The 16,004-nt window shown below is 44.3% G+C and overlaps 1 protein-coding gene across 1 annotated transcript; it reads left to right on the top strand.

Moving 5' to 3' along the window:
* Positions 1-5,646: 5,646 nt before the first annotated feature.
* Positions 5,647-16,004, top strand: mlpha (melanophilin a). The gene is made up of 15 exons (XM_069674971.1): positions 5,647-5,756; positions 8,114-8,335; positions 8,634-8,746; positions 9,147-9,191; positions 9,662-9,720; positions 9,802-9,891; positions 10,344-10,440; positions 11,066-11,259; positions 11,434-11,514; positions 11,594-11,827; positions 13,246-13,416; positions 14,845-15,006; positions 15,102-15,158; positions 15,754-15,799; positions 15,964-16,004. The coding sequence occupies exons 1-15, from the start codon at positions 5,647-5,649 to the stop codon at positions 16,002-16,004; spliced, it is 1,722 nt and encodes a 573-aa protein (XP_069531072.1).

Genomic DNA, 16,004 nt, shown 5'->3' with positions numbered 1-16,004 from the left:
GTGTGAATGTGTGTTTGTTATTGTTTAATAAATTAATGTTTGTGTGACTTTTAAATATAAATAAACGTTTTTAGAGATTAACCGTAAACTGTGAATCAAACCTTATAATTATATTAAAATATAGATATATGAGATAATATGGACAGATAGTTCTTCTGGAAAAGTTTTAAAAAGAAGTTTTTGTATTTGTTTCCTACAGACTCTGGTGGACTCAGACCAAACTGCGTACAAAAAATCGTCAATTTAAGGTCTAGTTGTCTCAGCTCATTAAAAACCTGATGTGACAAAAGATCTTCAAGGACTCTGGAATCTGTAGATGTTTTAAAGAAAATAAATGTAAGGGTTGAAAACGGACGATGATGAAGGAAGCAGCTGGTGAGACCAACATGAAGACAGAGTTAAAGGTCAAAGGACGACTTACTTTGTTTCAGATCAAAGTTCAGGTTCACATGTCGGTAAAATCAGCAGTTTTCTGCGCAGAGTTTGGTTCCTGTGACCGCCTCTCTACCTGCTCAGGTGCCTAGCTGCTCTCAGCTCAATGACTGTGTTTACCTGTGGGAGTCACCTGGTCATCATCATCAGCTGCAGGTGTGAAGGCCTCGAGCTGGAAGAACAGACAGAGGCGCCACTCGGACTCACAAACCTGACCCCAGAACAGGTGAGCTCACCTGCCTTTTATTTAGGTAAAAATCAATAAAAACATTTTTTATGTAAAAAGTACAAAAACACAAGTCTGTGACTCTGCAGGACTGAAACTAACAAACATAAAGACTTCTCCTTTCCAAACATGTTCAGGACACCTGGAAGTTTTTCCAGGATCTCTGGAACAACAACAACTTGGGTTTGGAACCTCTAAGCAACACAGAGAGGCTCCTCGGAGACCCTGGAACACCTTCAAGGACCTTTGGTCTTGTATCCCATATTTAAAAACTCTAAATAAATAAATGTCTTCTTGCACTGACACCAAACTCTGTGTAAAGAAACATCATTTTACGTTCATGTTATCAAAAACGTCTTCAGTGTTTTGAGTTTAGAGAAAAAATATTTGATCAAAGTAAAGTTTCATGTTTTCATGTTTCTGGTTTGAATTTTGTGGTGAAATAAAGTTTAAAGTCATTGAATCTTAAAACGGTCAGATTCTGAATGAGCTTCTGTCTGCAGCGTCTGATTGGAGGATTAAAGGAATAAATGAGCCTCTGATGTCACAGAGACAAAAGGGTCGGACAGAGCACGCTCAGTGCAGCAGGGATTACACACTGAGCTAAAACACACACACAGCCCTCATTCTGAGCCATGTTTCCATGACAACCAGAGCCGCTCATTCACTCAAGGACCCCCGGAACCTCTTCAAGGCCCCCTGGAACATTTCCAGGTATCCTTATGGGCCAGATAACTTCCTCAAAGACTTCCACAAGGACACCTTCTGAAAAACTCTGGAACATCTCAAGGATTCTCTGAACTCCCCCAAGGACTCATTAAACCTCTTCAAGAGCCGGTGTTTATTTTCAAAGACAATTGTAACTGCTCTGAAAAACCCTGGAAACTCTTCAAGGAACACAAGACTTATTAAACTTCTTCAATGACCTATGGCTCAATCACAAGGCCCAGATGAACCTTTTCAAGGACCCTCACTCCCGTCTTCCAGGAACCATGTGACATCTTCCAGGACCCCCCCCCCCCCCCAAAAAACAGGGAGTCTTACAGTACTCCAGGCCTCTGTCAGTCAAGTCTGTATTTTAAGTCCTTCTCACCAAACCTCATTGAAAAAAGACACAATTTAACTAACTTTTGAAAAAGAAAACAGGAACTGTGAGTTTGATCCTCCTGTCCCCTGTCAGACCCCACCGTCCCCCCATTATCTGTGTGTGTGTGTGTGTGTGTGTTTCAGTTCAGAAATGTTGGTGTGTCTGAGAGTCCTCACAAGCGTACAAGTCCAAACATGAGCGTGAGAAAACCTTCAAGAATACATGGACACTTCTAGAAGCCCTGGAACCTTGAACCTTTCAAAGACGCCTGGAAATTCCTCAAAGACCGAGGAGCGTCCTCCAGGTCGCCTGGGAGCCCTTTAAGGACTCTTGTGATCATTCCAGGATTCCTGGATTTCCTTTGGAAATATGAAGCATCCTTATTTTATTTATCACATTCTGGAATCCTCCTAAAGACCCATCAACCGCTTCAGGCTCTTTTATCTCGTAACAAACACAAGATAAAGATTTCTTTTTTAAAACAGCTGATTAAAAAAAACAGACTCCAAATATTTTTTGTTTTTCAGTCAAGGCAGAACATTTCAAAATAAAAGCCCATGAAGAACGCCTGCTCTTTTAATTACAGCAGCTTAAAACGAGCAGATTCTGAATGAAGTTCTGTCTGTAGCTTCTTTTGCTGCTGATGTCGCAGGGAGAAAAGGGCCCGACTGAGCATGCTCAGGGTGTGATGTTAGTTGAAAATAGGATCTGTGACCTTTGACCTTGCTGCAGTTCACCACCACAGAGGAAGAAGACGGTGAACAAACTGAACACCTCAGTGTGAACAATCTTCTCTCTGCTGACCTTTGACCCCAAGTCGGGTCATGCTTACATTCCTCACTACCTGTTCAGACAGGCTGTCTCCATGGTTACCTGGCATCTGATTGGCTGAGAGCAGAGATCTGTTTGTTTTTCTAAAATCCCACAAGAAGAGATACCTCGTGCTTTGCGCCTTCCTTTTTCCAGATAAAAGCCTTTCTTCTGTCTGATGATGCGTTCAGGTGCTCACAGGTCAGAGAGAGGAAGGCAGGTCTGGAGGATGAGGGCGACTGTGATGCCTGAAAAAGGACCTGATTTCTCAAGGACTCCTACCGACCCCCACAGGCTTACAGAGTAGCCTGGAAACTTTCTTAAGGACCCATAGCTTTTTAAGGTACCTTTGTCATTTTTAAGTATCTTTATAAGGACCCTATCACTTCTTCAAGGACCACATAGCCTTCTTAAACTTAGTGCAGGACTGTTGAAACCTCCTGGGAAATCCTCAAGGAACCCCAGAACGTCCTCTTGGAACATCCTCTAAGATCATGTACAGCACAGAAGAGTCCTGGAAAAATCCTCAAGGACCAGCTCTCCTCAAGGTTCAGAGGGGAAACGGATGCAGTGTGACCCCTGGTGGCTGAGGAGGGAAACAGCACCTTCATAATAAAAGTCTTTCCTGAGTCCTGACACTTTGTTGTCTTAAACATCAGTTCCAGTTCAGAACCTCATTGGCAAAACCAATGATTTAAGGAGATGAACAAAGGTCAGCAGAAACAACTGATGAGAATCTGAGAGACAAGGAGAGAGGGGTCAAGGAGTAGAGACGAGGAGAGAGGAGACAAGGAGAGAGGGGTCAAGGAGAGGAGACGAGGAGAGAGAAGACAAGGAGAGGTGACGAAAAGAGAGGAGACAATGACAGAGTAGACAAGGAGAGGAGACAAGGAGAGGGGAGACAACATGTTTGTAAACTATAATAGTTATCTTTAAATAACTAAATATCTTCATGTGAAACACGTGTAACAGTCAGTGGTCTGATTCGAGGTGAGCGTGTTTGAGTCATGACTCGGCGAAGGAGACGAGTGTGAGTCGTGACTCGTCGAAGGAGACGAGTGTGAGTCGTGACTCATTGAAGGAGACGAGTGTGAGTCGTGACTCGTCGAAGGAGACGAGTGTGAGTCGTGACTCATTGAAGAAGACCAGTGTGTAAATATTTATAACTTTATTTGAGTTAGGACTCGTTGAAGGAGACGAGTGTGTTTGAGTCGTGACTCGTTGAAGGAGACGAGTGTGAGTCGTGACTCATTGAAGGAGACGAGTGTGAGTTGTGACTCATTGAAGGAGACGAGTGTGAGTTGTGACTAGTTAAAGGAGACGAGTGTGTTTGAGTCGTGACTCATTGAAGGAGACGAGTGTGTTTGAGTCGTGACTCATTGAAGGAGACGAGTGTGAGTTGTGACTCGTTGAAGGAGACGAGTGTGTTTGAGTCGTGACTCGTTGAAGGAGACGAGTGTGAGTCGTGACTCGTTAAAGGAGACGAGTGTGTTTGAGTCGTGACTCGTTGAAGGAGACGAGTGTGAGTCGTGACTCATTGAAGGAGACGAGTGTGAGTTGTGACTCGTTAAAGGAGACGAGTGTGTTTGAGTCGTGACTCGTTGAAGGAGACGAGTGTGAGTCGTGACTCATTGAAGGAGACGAGCGTGAGTTGTGACTCGTTAAAGGAGACGAGTGTGTTTGAGTCGTGACTCGTTGAAGGAGACGAGTGTGAGTTGTGACTCGTTGAAGGAGACGAGTGTGTTTGAGTCGTGACTCGTTGAAGGAGACGAGTGTGTTTGAGTCGTGACTCGTTGAAGGAGACGAGTGTGAGTCGTGACTCATTGAAGGAGACGAGTGTGTTTGAGTCGTGACTCGTTGAAGGAGACGAGTGTGTTTGAGTCGTGACTCGTTGAAGGAGACGAGTGTGTTTGAGTCGTGACTCGTTGAAGGAGACGAGTGTGTAAATATTTAAAATGATCTCATCTTTATTTTCACAGAAAACAACTTTATTTGAGTTAACTGATTTGTTCTCTCTGCACTCCATGTTCCAGACTGTGTGTGAGTGTGTGTGTGTGTGTGCGTGTGTGTTGTCATGAGGATGGTCGTCATGTGATCAGCTGATTCACAGTTTAAACTCGGTCTCAGTTTCAGCAGTTTGAGGCTGAACACAGGAACACGGTGAGTCTTCATCTCCTCTTTAACCACATTTATTTTATCATCATTTATTAACTGACATTAACTCATAAACTAACACTGACTCAAAACCAAGGACAGGAAACTGATTTAATTCAGACTGAAAGTTTCAGTAACTGAAACTCTGATGTTTGTTGGTGTCTAATTATTAAATCTGCATTTAAATCTTTTTTTCTACATTATTATTTGTTCTGTGTTTAATGTTTAAATAGTCTGATTTATTAGAAGTCAAATTTGATGCCATGATTTGATTTAAATTTCATAGAGTGATCCATAATTGAACGTTTGATTAGAAGAGACGATTCAAACTGATTTAAATCAACTTTTACAAAAAGAAACATTTCAAGTCTGAATTTAGGGAAAATGTTTTTCTTCTGTCCTGCTTTATTTTGAAGGTTTGTTTACGGTTTAGTTTGAAGATATCTATGATAAAGTTTCATAGAATAAATATCTGAGACATTCAGAATGAGATCATCGTTTCAGGGTGTGGCAACAGACCAGCATCTCTCTGAGCAACCGGCAATGAGACACATTTTTTCTTTTTTTTTTTTTACAGCAACATTAATTGACGTCCACAAGAGTTTAAACTGAGTTTAAGTTTAACGCCAGTTTTATATGAGTCAGTCAGTTTATAGTAAATATTAAGTTGGAATTAAGTTTTTAATGAGAGTTTAAATAGACTGAAGTTTCTGCAGTAAAATAAAATACTTCAGTATAGAAGTACAGCAGACGATATAAGAACCTGTGAACCGGCTGGAGGTCTGATCCTTCAATAATTTAAATCATAAACATGTTTCATATTAAATTATTAACTCAAACAAAGGACCAACAACAGAACCCTGAGGAACTCCTCCTGCCATTATAATAAAGCATAAACACAGTTAAACTTTTTGATGTTCTTTATGATTCCAGTGTGATGGAGCATAAACTGGATCTGACTCGTCTGACGGACGAAGAGGCCAAACACGTCTGGGAGGTGATTCAACGAGACTTTAACCTCCGCAAGAAGGAAGAGGAGAGACTCGGGTACGTACTCTCCATCCATCCATCCATCCATCCATCCATCCATCCATCCATCTATACATCCATCCATCTTTACATCCATCCACCTATACATCCATCCATCTTTACATCCGTCCATCTATACATCCATCCATCTTTACATCCGTCCATCTATACATCCATCCATCTTTACATCCATCCACCTATACATCCATCCATCTTTACATCCGTCCATCTATACATCCATCCATCTTTACATCCATCCATCCATCCATCCATCCATCCATCCGTCCATCTATACATCCCATCCATCGTTTGTCTGTTTTACTCGTTTGTTTGAATCATTTGTTTGACTCATTTGTTTGAATCATTTGTTTGAATGAACCAGTTGTTTGAATCATTTTTTGGACTCGTTTGTTTGAATGAACCAGTTGTTTGAATCATTTTTTGGACTCGTTTGTTTGAATGAACCAGTTGTTTGAATCATTTTTTGGACTCGTTTGTTTGTTTGTTTTACTCGTTTGTTTGAATCATTTGTTTGACTCAATTGTTTGACTTGTTTGTTTGAGTCGTTTGTTTGAGTCGTTTGTTTGAGTCGTTTGTTTGTTTGACTCGTTTGTTTGACCCGTCCATGTGAGTGTCAGGAATGTGAGCGTGAAAGACTTGGTTGTTGTTGCCCTCGATCACGACTCGGTCACACGGTCGACAGTCAGCAGCAGAAAACGGGAAGCTGACAAAGACGCTCTGTGTTTCCCTCAAACACTCCAACTCCCATCAGCCCTGGAGGGCAGACAGCCTCAAACAGGACACGCTGCTCTGACTTTGAAAAGTTAAATAAATGCTCAATTACAGACGAGATTTCCTGTGAGAGAACCTCTCTGATCACTGCTGATCAATAGCGACCCAACGCAGGATCCTTAAAGGATCGATTCTTCTTCTGCGATAATCTGATCGGAACAGTGAAATCACATTTACACAGAGAAACACATGAACAGTTCAGAGGACACTTCCTGTTTCTTCTCCTTCAAGCTGTTTTCATCACAGAGCCATAAAAACTGAATTTTTACAGTCAGCGAAACGTCATCAAGTTACAAACACACACACACACACACACACACACACAGAGAGAATAAATATCACCTGAGATTCTGTAGAAAACTAAATCAAATAAAATTAAGTTTTTACTTTTTTGCCTGAAAAATGACTGAAAAATAAGATAGCTTTGTGTTAGCTGTGTGTGTAAGTCAAGCTGTGTGTTTTAGCTAAGTGTGTTAGCTGTGTGTGTTAGCTGAGCTGTGTGTTTTAGCTAAGTGAGTTAGCTGTGCGTTTTAGTCAAGCTGTGTGTTTTAGCTAAGTGTGTTAGCTGTGTGTGTTAGTCAAGCTGTGTGTTTTAGCTAAGTGTGTTAGCTGTGTGTGTTAGTCAAGCTGTGTGTTTTAGCTAAGTAAGTTAGCTGTGTGTGTAAGTCAAGCTGTGTGTTTTAGCTAAGTGTGTTAGCTGTGTGTGTTAGCTGAGCTGTGTGGTTCAGCTAAGTGTGTTAGCTGTGTGTGTTAGCTGAGCTGTGTGGTTCAGCTAAGTGTGTAAGTCGAGCTGTGTGTTTTAGCTAAGTGTGTTAGCCGTGTGTTAGCCGTGTGTTAGTCGAGCTGTGTGTTTTAGCTAAGTGAGTTAGCTGTGTGTGTTAGCTGAGCTGTGTGTTTTAGCTAAGTGTGTAAGTCAAGCTGTGTGTTTTAGCTAAGTGTTTTAGCCGTGTGTTAGTCGAGCTGTGAGTTTTAGCTAAGTGAGTTAGCTGTGTGTGTTAGCTGAGCTGTGTGTTTTAGCTAAGTGTGTTAGCCTTCTTAGTCGAGCTGTGAGTTTTAGCTAAGTGAGTTAGCTGTGTGTGTTAGCTGAGCTGTGAGTTTTAGCTAAGTGTGTTAGCCGTGTGTGTTAGCTGAGCTGTGAGTTTTAGCTAAGTGTGTTAGCCGTGTGGTAGTCGAGCTGTGAGTTTTAGCTAAGTGTGTTAGCTGTGTGTGTTAGCTGAGCTGTGTGTTTTAGCTAAGTGTTTTAGCTAAGTGTGTAAGTCAAGCTGTGTGTTTTAGCTAAGTGAGTTAGCTGTGTGTGTTAGCTGAGCTGTGTGTTTTAGCTAAGTGTGTAAGTCGAGCTGTGTGTTTTAGCTAAGTGTGTTAGCCGTGTGTTAGTCGAGCTGTGAGTTTTAGCTAAGTGTGTTAGCCGTGTGTTAGTCGAGCTGTGAGTTTTAGCTAAGTGTGTTAGCCGTGTGCATTAGCTGAGCTGTGAGTTTTAGCTAAATGTGTTAGCTGTGTGTGTCAGCCGAGCTGTGAGTTTTAGCTTAGTGTGTTAGCTGTGTGTGCTAGCTTAGCATTAGCGCTGTGTGTGTATGTTTGTGCAGCGAGCTGAAGACTCGGATTGAGAAGGAGGACACGAAGCAGGAGCTGATTGGGTCTCAGACTCGTTTGTCCGACTCGCACTGCATCCGCTGCCTGCAGCCCTTCAAGTTCCTGGTGAACAGCAAGCGTCAGTGTTTGGACTGTCACATGTTCACCTGCAAGTCCTGCAGCCGCTACAACAAGAAGGAGCATGGCTGGGTGTGTGACAACTGCCGCATGACCAGGTGAGCCCATACAGGTGGGTCAGAGTACTGACAGGAGTGAAACGGGATGCTAACATTTTAGCATTAAACCCTTCTAGTTGCTGGTGTACATGATGCTATAGGGTCAGCAAGAAGCCTGGAAAGCTTTTAGCTTGTAACTTGCTGTGTGACCCACAAGGGGCGTTAGAGCTCCACCTGTGTAGGTAAACTGTCAGGCAAATGTTTTAGCTCGTAACTTGCTATGTGACCCACAGAGGGCGTTAGAGCTCCACCTGTACAGATACTTGGTCAGTCTCAGGTGTGCTGTGTTCACCTGCAGGGTGCTGAAGATCGGCACGGTGGGCTGGTACCATGATAACGTCAGGAACCGCTTCAAACGCTTTGGCAGTGCCAAAGTGATGAGGTCATTGTACAAGAGGCTGAATGGAGATGGTGAGTCTGCTGTGACATCACAACACCTGTGTGGGTGGGGCCTGGGACACAGCTTTTTTATGTTCAAACTTTATTCACAGAGTTCAGAGTCACATGAGGTGATCAGCTGTTAAACTAACGTGTTTACTGATCAGAGATCAGCAGAATCTCAATCGTCACTTTTATTACACTTTAGTGTAAATGATATTAACTTCAGTATCTTGTTAGTTAAACAGTCCGACTGTGGATTTAATTCATGTAGCAGCAGAAATATTCTAAAGTAAAAAATAGAAAAGATGTTAGTGTATCATTAATTAATATAAAAATATAACTTGAGTTATTCATCCGAAAGAAAACATTTTCTTTTGAACTCAGATGCTACATGCTATATGCTAACGACACTTCCTGTGGTTTTTTTCAGGTGGTCGTGATGACGACACTCAGAGTATGCCGGACGTCCGCAGCTGTGAGTCAGTCTTTCATAAGTTGATGTCGCATAAACAGAAATACACAATAAACTGACGATATTATATTGTAGGAGCCATATTTAGGGGTTAAAGTGTGACACACAAATGGCTCCAGCAGGTGTCACCCTTGGGTTAAGGTCATCCACTTTACAGGTAGGAACTTTCACTCAGGTGTTAGGCGTTGCTAGATGGAGGAGTGGACCACTACTCCACGCCGACACAATGGCATGTGGCAAACTCCACTGGCATGTGACACAACGAATCATAAACGTCTTATTCACCAGACACACAGGAGCGCGCCAATTAATAACTTAGCCGGTCTATGTAGCCCCGCAGTGGCTTTAAGTTTAGGCTTAGTCGCTATATATACTCTACACACACATATATATATTTATATATTTATATATACAGTCGTTGACTCAAAGCTTTAAGGCGTACACATGTCAAAGTACTCTGTTTCTACTTGTAGACATGTATAACGGTACGGAGGACGAGCACGTGGACGCTGAGGCTCAGCGCTACAAAGTGGTAACGTGAAAATAAAAATGTAACACTGGTTGTTCTGAATCTGACTGAAGCGTTTAAACTTCACTTCCTGTTTCCTGTCAGATGAGGAAGAGTAAACGTCTGCTGTCTGTTCATCCTCTGGACTTTGACCCTGAAGAATACTTCCCTCACTCACGACGGCAGTCTATACAGGTACACCACAGCTGAAGTAATAACACACCTGAAGCACGAACACACCTGAAGTAATAACACACCTGAAGCACTAACACACCTGAAGTACTGACACACCTGAAGAACAAAACACACCTGAAGTACTGACACACCTGAAGTAATAACACACCTGAAGCACTAACACACCTGAAGAACAAAACACACCTGAAGTACTGACACACCTGAAGTAATAACACACCTGAAGCACTAACACACCTGAAGTAATAACACACTTAAAGCACTACCACACCTGAAGCACTAACACACCTGAAGTACAAAACACACCTGAAGTAATAACACACCTGAAGTACTGACACACCTGAAGAACAAAACACACCTGAAGTACAAAACACACCTGAAGAACAAAACACACCTGAAGTACAAAACACACCTGAAGTATGAACGTATTAAGTTCTAATGAACTGTGTGAGCAGCAGCTGCAGGAGGAGCGCGGCTTCAGGAACGACGTGGACGACATGAACCAGCGAGTGAACCGCAGGAAGAGTCTGGACCGACACAACACCAGACCTGGTACACAGCACACACACAGCACACACACAGTACACACACAGCACACACACAGCACACACACAGCACACACACAGCACACACACAGATACTGTATGCAGTACACAAAACATTAAAGTTAGAGCTCCACCTGGTGGTTATTAGAGGAACTGTAGTATTATGAGTGCTTTTACCAGAGAACATGTGAGGTACCTGTGTGTACCTGTATTTACCTGTGTGTACGTGTGTGTACCTCTGGTTACCTGTGTGCACCTGTATTTACCTGTGTGCACCTGTGTGTACGTGTGTTTATGTGTGTGCACCTGTATTTACCTGTGTGCACCTGTATTTACCTGTGTGTACGTGTGTTTATGTGTGTGCACCTGTATTTACCTGTGTGCACCTGTATTTACCTGTGTGTACGTGTGTTTATGTGTGTGCACCTGTATTTACCTGTGTGCACCTGTGTGTACGTGTGTTTATGTGTGTGCACCTGTATTTACCTGTGTGCACCTGTATTTACCTGTGTGTACGTGTATTTACCTGTGTGCACCTGTATTTACCTGTGTGCACCTGTATTTACCTGTGTGTACGTGTGTTTATGTGTGTGCACCTGTATTTACCTGTGTGTACGTGTGTGCACCTGTAGAGGACTTTGGGGACAGCCGGATGGTGCGTGCTCGCTCTCTGTCTAAGATCAGCTCCTCGGTGGCTCGGCAGCAGTACGTCGACACCTCTGACGAGGACGATTACCCCCGATGCCCCCCCATGTACCAACAGCCCCCCCACCGCCGCAGGAACAGCCGGACGTCCTCTCAGGAGAACCTGGGACAGATGCAGCCTGTAAGAGAAGAACACCTGTCACTGCTCTCGGCCTGAAACATTCACACTTTGTTTCTACAGACTAACTCACTTTGAAAGCTGAGACACTCGAGGAGCCGAGTCTGAAGCTCAGTGAGCACCAAACATTTCTCTCTTTGAAAACGCTGCAGTCTGAGGATCTTCTCTGTGTTGCAGATGAACGAGCTGAACAAACGCATGTTTGCCATCGAGAACCTGCTGTGCCGCCTGGAGGAGAAGATGACGCCTGCAGACGAGGTGAGAGCTGCAGACTCTTCTACAGTCAGAGGAAACTTCTGCTTGCTGTAAAGAAAAACACGTCTCTTTGTTCCTGCAGACGTCGACTCCGGCAGGTCAGAACGAAGAGGAGAAACTGAGGAGGAAGCTGAGCGAGCTGGCGGGGAACCTGAGCGATAAGGGGCTGTCGTCAGACGACGAGGCTGCCAAGAAGTCCCTCTATGTCGGTAAAGGTCTGGCTGCCATCAGGGGGGGCCCGGGGGTCTCTGTGGACTCTCTGAAGGACAAAGAACTGAGCTCATCCAGCGACGAGATGCCCACCGAGGCCCAGAAGGTACGAGGTCAGCTGGTCTGAGTGTAGAGCAGGTTTGGACCTGGAGCTGATTTCATCTCCGGCTGGATTCAGTTAAAAACCTGTGACGTCATCGACGTTTCTGTTCGTGTTTTTAAATGTTTATGTCTGCATGACTAACAGGCTGCTCCTGCATCACTTTAAACCTGCAGCTCGTTTTAATGTCCTGCCTGGATCCACTCACCCACACACCTGAACTCTTCTTCAGTGGTGTTTACCTGAGATTTCATCCACTAAACATTTAAAGAAAAGGAAAAACTCTGAACCACATGTTTCGCATGTTGAGAGTGAACTCCAGGCAGGAGGAAAGGACCCAAACGCAGATTTATTTATCTAACAGAAACTTACAGGCAGGTTTGTGAAGGTAGGAGGACAGGTGAACCAGGAACAGGAAACAGGCAGGTAAGTCAGGAAGGCAAGTCCACGACAAAGAAACTCCAAAACAAAAACACGAATGGAGACAGAAGAAAACAAGCTGACAGCTGAACAAAGGACAGTGTGTGAGGCTGATAACAGGTGAGCAGGTGGGCGGGGCAGTCAGGTGCCTGATTGTAACACTGAACAGGTGTGTGGATGTGAGAGGGAGGCAAAGTGTGAGGACCTCTTGTGGTGAGGACGAGAACTGCAGGAAGAAAGAACCTGTCCTGACTATGGAGGGGGCGGAGACAGGAAGTGAGAGCTGATTGTTTCTTTGAACGAAGACGTCCTGAAACATTTTTTATATTTAAAGAACAAGATGGAGTTGAAACGATGCGTAGTACAGGCAGACTGTGGTGCGTTTAAGTACAGGCAGACTGTGGTGCGTTTAAGTACAGGCAGAATGTGGTGCGTTTAATTACAGGCAGACTGTGGTGCGTTTGGGTCCAGGCAGACTGTGGTGCGTTTAATTACAGGCAGACTGTGGTGCGTTTGGGTCCAGGCAGACTGTGGTGCGTTTAAGTACAGGCAGACTGTGGTGGTGCGTTTAAGTACAGGCAGACTGTGGTGCGTTTAAGTACAGGCAGACTGTGGTGCGTTTGGGTCCAGGCAGACTGTGGAGCGTTTAAGTACAGGCAGGTTGTGGTTAGCTTGGGTCCAGGCAGACTGTGGTGCGTTTAAGTACAGGCAGACTGTGGTGGTGTGTTTAAGTACAGGCAGACTGTGGTTAGTTTGGGTCCAGGCAGACTGTGGTGCGTTTAAGTACAGGCAGACTGTGGTGCGTTTGGGTCCAGGCAGACTGTGGAGCGTTTAAGTACAGGCAGACTGTGGTGCGTTTGGGTCCAGGCAGACTGTGGTGCGTTTGAGTCCAGGCAGATTGTGTTGCGTTTGAGTCCAGGCAGATTGTGGTGCGTTTGAGTCCAGGCTTCAGGATCAGACGTTGTGTTTCAGCTGCTAACTTCTGTCCTCCTCGTGGCTTTCAGAGATCGACTGCGGCTGCCCTCTGTGACCTCACCACTGAGGTCCTGAGAACCATAAACGCCACAGAAAACGCCATGGTCGAGTACGGCCTGTCAGAGCCGCCTCAAAGGCCCCCATTAGCGAGCTCTGACGTAAAGCAGGCAGATGATGCATTCAGGGAACTTGAGGAAAATGTAAGCTTCAAACATGAACTACACGACACGTTCTCACTCCCAACTGGTCAAACACAGCAGCAGGTCAGCGGCCCAAAGCTTCAAAATAAGAGTCTGTAGGTTCTCTGGTGTCCTCCAGTACAATGTTTATATTGACGTTGAAGTCAGGTGACGGGGGACAGAGAGAGAGGGACAGGTCAAGGTGGAGGTGTGGGGAGATGAACGGGGAACAGGACTATAATTCAGGAGACCGGGGTTCGATTCTTGCTGTCAGGGTTTGTCTGACGTCTTTTACGTTTGTAACGTTTGTACGATTTATTTAAACCACATCCATGATGTTTTCACTGAACCCAACACGTACTTTGTGTCTTTACAAGCACACTGTGGCCGCTTCATAATGCTAACACTGTTGAGTATTGATGCACGTTTAAAAACCAAACAATGTGAAACGTCAGTCAACATGCTTTATTTTGAAATTCTAACCAGAAGCTGTATATTCATTTTTGCTAACTTGCTCTGCACATTAAAAAGGACTGAGCAGCATGTGTCAACACGTCCTTACCCAGGTCGTCAGATAGCGACACTTTGTCACGGCTCTTTATCTCAGACAGACGCACGTTTGTGTCTGTGTACTTCCTGTTAAACATCAAGAATAACAATAAATGTTTCGGTTAAAATCAAATGTTGAGGTTTGGAAAGACATCATGTGGTAGGATTGAGCAATGACTCAATGTTTTCACACGGTTCACACGGGACTCGACCCCCCGTCTCCATCCATCATCCCGCCATCTCCCCTCAGCACAGCAGTCCACTGACGTGTCCACAAAGACAAAGTGTCGTATTTGACGAGTTGGGAACGAGAACGAGGTGACACTGCTCGTCCCGATCTCCCCTGAACTCTTTATGTCTGAATGTGAAACTAAAGCCGCGTTTCCACCAAAAGAACCCAGGAACTTTCAGAGCTTCTTTTCAGGGGACTAAAAGGTTCCTCCAGGTCATTGTGTCGGAGTCATTCAGCTGACCTGAGTCTCTGAATGCTGCGAGGACCAATCAGAAATATCCAGCGCCTCAAGTCCCTCCCCCAAAGTCCCTGTTCTTTCAGACACCGCCCCTTCAGCAGGAACCTTTTCGACCTGCAGCACGCTGAGTGCTTCTAAGTTCCTCGTACCTGAGAAAGTTCCTGCAGTGGAAACGTAGCTTAAGAGTCCGCCCCCCTGCCTCACCTGAAGCATGACAGGAGTGTGAGACAGGTGTGTTCCAGGTGTGTGTGTATGTGTGTTACCTGTGCAGGTGTGTTCCAGGTGTGTTGTGTTACCTGCGCAGGTGTTTTCCAGGTGTGTTGTGTTACCTGTGCAGATGTGTTACAGGTGCGTGTATGTGTGTTACATGTGCAGGTATGTTGTGTTACCCGTGCAGGTGTGTTACAGGTGTGTTGTGTTACCTGTGCAGGTGTATGTCGCTGCCGGTCAGTCGTACGAGCTGGAGTCGAAGCTGCGGCGCCTCGAGCAGAGTGCTAAGAACCATTTCGGCGGGACGACGGACTCGGAGCTGTCGGAACTGGAGGACGTGGTCGCTCTGACTGCTGCCAGAGTCCAGAGCGCTGAGAGTGAGGTGGGCGGAGTCACACACCTGGATGACATAATAATGAGAACATCAAAGAGGTGATGAGGTCACAGTGCAGGAAGTTATGTCACTTTTCTGTGCAGGTGTCAGACATCGAGAGTAAGATCGCTGCCCTGAACGCCGGCGGCTCAAAGAAGAAGGTGAGACTGTGTAACGTGAGCTCTGATGACATCATCACCATGTTATTATGAGGTCATTTCCTCATTGTCTGTGAAGGTTCTCAGTCATCCAGGTCAGGATAATTCTAAGCTTAATCCAAAAGGTAACTGGACTTGGTTGAAGTTCTTGAGGACGTTTCACCTCTCATCTGAAAGGCCTCTGCAGGTCATTAGTATGCTAATAGATGTTATCATTATTAGCTACAAATATAAGCCTCTGCAGGTCATTAGTATGCTAATAGATGTTAGCATTATTAGCTACAAATATAAGCCTCTGCAGGTCATTAGTATGCTAATAGATGTTAGCATTATTAGCTACAAATATAAGCCTCTGCAGGTCATTAGTATGCTAATAGATGTTAGCATTATTAGCTACAAATGTAAGCCTCTGTAGGTCATTAGTATGCTAATAGATGTTAGCATATATTATATCATTATATTGCTGGCTGTGTCCACCTGTCAGTTAGACAGTTTGGGATGACAGGTGAAACGTCGCAGCTGCCTGTTGGTGACGTTTAGGATTCGTCTTTGCTTCAGGAATAAATCTCTGTAATCTGATGTCTTTGAACTAAATCAGGTTTCTGGATCTCATCAGAGGAAGAAATCATCACAAGAATTCTCCAGTAAGAAAGTTTCACACTTTGATTATTGATGACGATCCGTAGTTATTAATAATGAATAATTAATGATTATTATTATTATTATTAATGATTGTTATAATTTATTATTTTATTGATCTTGTTGAATGAGACAATCAGCTGTCTGATGAGTCTCATTGTGTCCACAGAGTCCAGTAACGGAGCTCAGAGGAAATCCAACATGTTCTGA

Source organism: Semicossyphus pulcher, unplaced genomic scaffold (genome assembly GCF_022749685.1).
Source record: "Semicossyphus pulcher isolate SPU_LCO1_2020_fin unplaced genomic scaffold, fSemPul1.0.p SCAF_24, whole genome shotgun sequence".
Classification (NCBI taxonomy): domain Eukaryota; kingdom Metazoa; phylum Chordata; class Actinopteri; order Labriformes; family Labridae; genus Semicossyphus; species Semicossyphus pulcher.
The sequence above is the reverse complement of the archived record's forward strand: the minus strand, read 5'-3'. Positions and strand labels throughout refer to the sequence as shown.